This window comes from Triturus cristatus, chromosome 11 (assembly GCF_964204655.1).
Source record: "Triturus cristatus chromosome 11, aTriCri1.1, whole genome shotgun sequence".
Taxonomy (NCBI): domain Eukaryota; kingdom Metazoa; phylum Chordata; class Amphibia; order Caudata; family Salamandridae; genus Triturus; species Triturus cristatus.
Window position 1 is genome coordinate 208,774,779 of NC_140594.1, and position 7,157 is coordinate 208,781,935.

Genomic DNA, 7,157 nt, shown 5'->3' on the forward strand with positions numbered 1-7,157 from the left:
GTTGGGTCTTCTAACCTTAAAGACTGTCTTCCTCATTGTGATCACTTCTGCTTTTTGCATGAGTGAATTCCAGACTCAATACAGCCACCATACATTACCTTTTTCCCAGAGAAACTAGTGCTGAGGACTCACGCGGCCTTCTTGCCAAAAATGATGACTCCATTCCACGTTGGGCAATCCATCAATCTCCAAGCGTTCTTTGCTCACCTCAACCCTCAAAAGAGGAGGAGAGGTTTTATTGGTTGAACCCCAAAAGAACTTTAGCTTTTACATTGATCGCGTAGAGGTTCCATTGGTTAGTCCCTAAAACAGCTTTAAGCTTTTACATCAACTGCTACCAAGGACCATGAGCTTTTTGTGGGGTTCTCTGGGGCAAAGAAAGGCAAAACTGTGCAGCTAAGGATTAGGTAGAGGTGAACACTCTTCTACAGTAAGACCTGTTCTGCATTGGCCGAGAAGCAAACTCTGAAATTTCCAAACCCATTCTACCAGGGCTAAGGCCATACCGACTGTGTTGGCATGCGGAATTCCTGTCCTTGACACTCATGAGGTTGCAATGTAGGCATCAGTGCAACATTCACAAAGCAACACTTCCTTGACAAACAAATCTGATGGAAAGGGCATTTTACCCATTCGCTTCTGCAAGAGTATCTTGTCTGAGCTCACACCACAGACCCTTCGACTTCAGAAGGTATTAATATCTAACTGCACATTCCTCACTGCCCTCTAACCTCTCATGTTTTGTGGAGTGGTCCATTTTTACCATGTAAAAAGGTCCAAAATCAGAGATCTGTACTCTGGTACGTACAATTGTTTTGTATTCCGAGTCTGATGGTGCGGAAATTGTCAATCAAGAAACAGACGTCGGCATCGGAGCTTATATGTGCCTCTGCTCCATCACTTACGGGCAGAATGAAACCTACACAGAGACGCACGGCGCCACTTGGGAGCACTGCTATGAAAAGTTTGAGTCCAATCTGACACCTGGGAAATATTTTAAAGGTGAAGAATCTGCAGTTTGATAACGTATCCACCAGAAGGAGCTTTAGCAAAGGTAATTTACCTGATCTTGATGAATTTGCTCATTTTTTTAAATTTAAAATGACGACTTTAGAATTCTGTGAGGAGGAACCATTTTATGAAGTCAATGTTTGTATTGTATTAAACTAAATAATTTGTTTTGATGAAATCTTACAGAGTATGTTTTGATTATTTATCACAAACAATAGCTGTGAGTACCCCACAAAATGTATATAGTGTTTAAATTTGTGAGCTGGACAGGTTGGTGGCGTTGTGGGTGGAAGCAGCACCGGGCCCTATATATGTTAACACTCCATTGACATAGGGAAGTAACAAATGAAAGGTAGAGGCTGTGTTGTGATGCATGCCTACAGCCAGTGCCTAAATCAAAAGTTGGGAAAAACAACCTGTTCTATCAGGAGGCCAAACCTAGATGGCGGCATCATGGACTGCATACAATTCTACTACAGCAGTGTTGCCCAAACTGGGGTCCGTGGACCCCCAGGGGTCCGTGACACATTCCCAGAGGGTCCGCAGGCAGCAGTTTAAAAACACTGCCAAGTTCCTTGTATAATTAGCAGTTTTCGAGCAACAATAAATGTGTCAAGATAACACCAGTGAATAATGTACCTGCTGGAGAGAGATGAGAGTTTTGTCTAGTGGCAGGTTTGACTTATCTAATGTAGCACAGAGGGTTAATATGCCTGCTGCAAAGAACGCGTACCGTGCATTTAAAAAAACAGTATTTTATGTGCAGAGGTCAGTGGGTTACTTCTTTTGTCACAGAGATTCTTTTGTTACTCTGCAGCTCATAAGAGACAATCATAATCTAGCACAGTGACCTATAAACTGTCATCAAAGAGCTGCTTACACACTGCTTGGTGCAAGTTAGTAACTTATGCTTTTTTCCCAGTCTTTCATTTGCCTGATGCTGCTAAAGTGGTTTATGTGGGTGGAATAAATTTTTATTGTTACAGTCAATGCTAACCACTGTGTTATGTTCTGAATCCTAAGTTTGTGCTTTTCCAGACCAAGCACTCTTTAAAAATGCCTACCAATATGAATGACATGTGAATCTTACACCTTGTAGTCCCCTTTGCCTTATGTAACATTTTCTCTACACTAATTTGCAAGTATGATTCATTGTCTCTATATGTGTGTTATGTAAAGTGCTCTGACATCCTGGTATGAGAGATGCTATAAAACAAATGAAATACATGTGACATATGTGCTATGGAGAAATGAGAGGCACTGTTGAAGGGTGATAATAAGGGAATCATTGAAGAACCCCAACACAGATTGTTGTATCCTGGTGCATAGTAAGGTCATCATTTACTATTCTTTTAAAGCTAATGCAATTCAATATATAATGATAAATATGTTGTTGAATGCACCATTGTATCCTAAATTTTCTTGGGGGGGGGGGGGAGAGCCTCCCAAAGCCCCCTTTGTAGTGGTTAGGCTGACTCACTGCACTTGGTGTGCACTGTATGGGGACTGGTCTGAAAACATTTGCCAGGGCTGCTTTGGGTTTCCACTCAGGCCCTGGCAGAACTCTTTCAATATAAAATACTAAAATCCTTAGTAATTCGAGTATTTGGTTTGTGTGCAGATGTGTGTTTATTTTTTTCGAATTACTCTTTTAATGTTTGAAATTTAAATCATACAGATTGCTGGGGGTCCCCGGCTTCCATTGGTGAGTCAGTGGGGGTCCTCAGGAGTCAAAAGTTTGGGAACCACTGTACTACAGGAATAAGCTGCTCGCTTCTGTTACAAGTAAATAACATTTCCCATGTTCGAGGTTTGCATTAGGCTTGTATTGCTAAACAACATACATACTGTGCAAATTTGAGTTAGAACTCCGTAATATGTTGAAATATTGGAGGTGGAAAGAACCTAGGCAACCTATGTCACCATCCAACTGTGACTAAATCTGCCTTGTAGATATTACTGCAAAGAAGGAGGGAGGCCCTGCAATGATGATATAATAACAAGTTTGTAAAGACCTTTGATTGCAAGTTAAAACTACTAATTTAATAAAAGATTTTACATTGACAGGAGTGAGGTTAGGTTTAAAACCTACTAAACTGCATTGGATACCATTGTGTTTGGTGCTTACAAGCTTTGTTTTTCCCCTTTCCCAACAGCTTCTCCTTGTACCTCTACCGTCTGGTCGCTGTTGTAGTCCATCATGGAGACATGCATTCTGGGCATTTTGTGACATACAGGCGGTCGCCACCATCTCCTAAGAGCTCTTCCCCTCACAGTAACCAATGGCTGTGGATTTCTGATGACACTGTTCGGAAGGCTAGTTTGCAAGAAGTACTTTCATCTAATGCATATCTTCTGTTCTATGAGCGTGTTCGTACCAAAGTATGGCGTTCAGGTCATGAGGTGAAATCAGAGGAATGAATACATACTGCAACTAATGCAAAAGAAAACCATCCAGCCAACTACTGATAAATAAGAGCATGAACTATGCAAGTATACAATACCACTGCAGCAACATTCCACCTTTTACCATTGGCTGCAGAATGTAGCTAGTGAGACTGATCGAGAAAATATTGGAAGCCTCAACCAACCAATTTTCTTTCCGGATGCATTAATTCTCATAATAATATAAAACCTTTGCCTCTAAAACTGGAATGAAAGCAAAAATTCATGTTTTATGTCTCCTTTCGTTCAATAGGTGTTTACGCTGCAGATTTGTTCACGCCTCTAGTTGAAAATATGACAAACTCATAAACTAGTTTCATAGCTACTCCTGAAATAGTAATCTGAGGTAAAGCTGCTATGTACAGGATCGTAAACTGCATTGTGATCTGTAAGTGGTATGTCCAAAAGACATTAAAATAAATCCAGTGTCGTTTTAAAATCATTTGCTTCAAGCCTAGACCAGTATGTATTTTGAAATTCAGTTTTAAAAAGAGATGCAACATGTTGACTTCCTTACTTCTCTTGTGTGTTGTAATATAAATGGAGCTCCACGTGGATCTATGCCCGCTTGAATAAACCAAATAGATCATGCACTTGACACAGCTGTTACTGATTGTTCCAGAGCTTTGGTTTGCCGTCTCCTTTAAGTCCAGACCCCTCCAAAAATCAATAAGCGTGCACACATAGACAAGTACATACCAGATTTGAGTCTAACTGCTGATTTCTACACATGACGTTTCTAGACCAGTTGATTTTACAACTACTGGAAGTTAAGCATGAAGATGTTTATTTTATTTGTCTTGTCTGCGTTCCTTTGTTTTGCTGTATAATGCTTAGGAATGTGCCTTATGTGGCCAAAAGGAAACTTTGTCATACCCAAAGATTTTGTATTTCCAAGTTTGTAATGGCAGGAGGAAAAATAAGCAACTGCTTTTAACTTGGGGAACAACTTGAATGCATTTGTAGCTAAATGTTATATCTGTAAATACCAGCAAACTAAATTATATGTTTGGTGACCTAGAAGCAACACAGTAGTAGGACCCTTTCCAGTTTAGACCAGTGTGTAGTCTTCCAGAAAAGCATTCTAGTTTGATGACTGCAACATCTGTATTGGTCTTGCCCACAGTATGATGGGTCAAAGAAAGCTTCCAAATGTCCTCTGAGGAGAGGTATTCTCTTACCATTGAGGGCCTAATGCGTAGTGTATTAGGTGGTGTACAGAGATTTAATCCTCTCCTACACCTAATCTACAGTGAACCCAACTGGAAACTTGGAATTTCGCAACTTGATTTAACAATGAAGGTTATATTCTTAATCCTGCCTGCTATACATGGTCCATGTGGTGTTGTTTTGCAGAATATTTCACTAGAGCTTTAAAAAAGCCTATCCAATGATTTTGGAGCCACATATTGTAATACTCCACTTAAAGTTGTCTAAATCTTGTATCAAGACCATTGAGTCACTATGATTTTCTCTATCCCCACATTCACAATAATCCGTGTTTGGATGTAGTTTATACAGCAAATAACTAATTATGTACCACCTTTTTTGTGCTTGTAATACATAAAATAGGGTGCTACATGGCTGCACTTAGTTTTTAGATGTGTTGAAACTGCATGGAGCACGATTGAGATTTGAGTATTGAAATTATTTTAAATGGAGTGGTATGGAGCCTGGAGGGTATGTGACCATAAACCTGTAAATAAGTTTTTTCCTTTCCAGCAATTTCAAAGCAGTGGCTTGTTTGCGTTTCTTGGCTTAGCAAGCTTGTGTTCAGTAAGTCATACAGATCACGACACAGCTTCTACTTTGTGATCCTTCGCTGCTGTGCAGGTCTGTAGACACCTCTAGAATTATGTTGCCAAGGAAGCCAACACAAATATTGCATTTGTGACCTTGGTCTCAGATTATAGTTATGGTTGAAATTGCTAATTTAACAGAAATCCTGATTATATAAATGACTGACAAATTAAGCATAATATAGCAAGTGCATGAGTCCTCCAGCAAAACTTGTGATTCCAAACAAGCTCTTGGAGAGCTATGTGCTCTTCAAACAGTTAGCCACTATTAAGAAACTTGACATGCATGGGGCAGATATCACTTTTTATGAAAATTGGTCAACAGGTAGAAATTGATGGCATTTTAAGAACAACTCAGAATTGTTAAAGGGTGTTAGAAAAATTATGGTGTAGCGGTGTTTGCAATAGTGGCTTATAGCAAACAAATGGATGGCCTGGATTAATGTGTTGGACTCTTAGCTCTGGTTAGCTTAGTTGAATTTTTCTGTATTGCAGCATAAAAAAGAATGTGTGTACAATGAAATTTTGACAAAATCTAAAACAAACTAAGCAAAATTGCCTTTTAATTTTGGTTGTGTGTGGCACCCGAAACATGGTACATACAAACTGTGAGCCAACTATCTGAGTCTGGATTTGTAGATGTATGAGAGGAGTTGTTGAAGACTATTTAAGTGGTGGGTGAAGTTTACATGATGAAGATGCTATCCAGAAAGTGATCTTGATCGACAGCAGAAGAGTCCAACGTTTAAGAGAGGATCAGACTTTCAGGAAAACAGACCTATATATATGAGTTCCATGTAGCATCAATCTGTGTAAATTTCTTACACCCATTGTAATGGGTTCAATTCAGACTCCTTGTATGTACATTTCTTCGGCAGATATCCTGAAATTCTGGCATGAATCCAGCCACCATAGACTGATAAGACACCAGATCTGCTGTGATTTGCATTGCCTATTTTCTAGTATGGTTAGAACCAAATATTCTGCAAAACAATGAGTTTCATTTGATTATGCATTTATAGAACAACTCTGCTTTTTCTACTGTGACAAATATTTCTACCATAGTGTCTATTCATTGGTTAAAATAGGCTTTCTGCTGTGCAGATTACCTTTATTTATGCTAAAGCCCTTAATGTGAAAAAGACGAATGTGCTTGTATTTTTATAGTTGTACTTTGCGGATGTCACAACAATGGGCCGATTTGCAACCAATGTAAATGCAACTGTATTAGCAATTGGTGTGAGGTTTTAAATGTATATAGCTGTACAGACAAAAAGGACTTGTGTGCCAGTGCATTAGCAAGTCATTCAAATTAAATCATTATGTAACTTTATTAAAGCTTTAAATGTGCATTCTTAATAAAATTTAATTTACTACTATTTAAGTGTTTTGCTTGTCATATAAATCAATATAAACATTAGTGTTCAATATAGCAAATTTACAATAGTTGTCAGATATGTCAACAGAATAATTGATCATTAACCAATTAATAAAGCAAACACAATACCTAAAAACAAACTATATAAAATGAAGATTCTACAAAATATGAAAGTCTATCTGAAGAAATTACTTATTAAAGTTATTCGTACAGTATCCAGAGCATGACCAAATTCAGTGTACAAATCAGTAAAGTTAACTTAAATAAGATTAAAGATTTTGTATTTAACCCTTATTGTGGATGAATAGGAATGAAGAGATACACCTCGATAAGATCTTAGGATGGCAAGAACTTCCCTGCAACATAATGATCTTCTGCATTGTAGGATCTTCTTTCATAATCATGATGGTGAGAGTTATTCCGTGCTGGGGGCAGTGACCACAGAACACTTAAGTCATCTATTTAAATTCTAAATCTGGTGCAATATTCAGCTTAATGAATGCTCTGTAGCCCCTTCCAAAGCC

General features: G+C 38.5%; 1 protein-coding gene across 3 annotated transcripts in view; it reads left to right on the top strand.

Annotated features, from left to right (window-relative positions):
- Positions 1–6,634, top strand: part of USP30 (ubiquitin specific peptidase 30) — a 302,545-nt gene extending 295,911 nt beyond the window's left edge. For all 3 annotated transcript variants that reach the window (XM_085636303.1, XM_085636304.1, XM_085636305.1), the window contains one exon: positions 3,168–6,634. In XM_085636303.1, the coding sequence (XP_085492429.1) occupies positions 3,168–3,432 (265 nt within the window). In that variant the 3' untranslated portion in view covers positions 3,433–6,634. The remainder of the gene's footprint in view (positions 1–3,167) is intronic.
- The last annotated feature ends 523 nt before the right edge of the window (positions 6,635–7,157 follow it).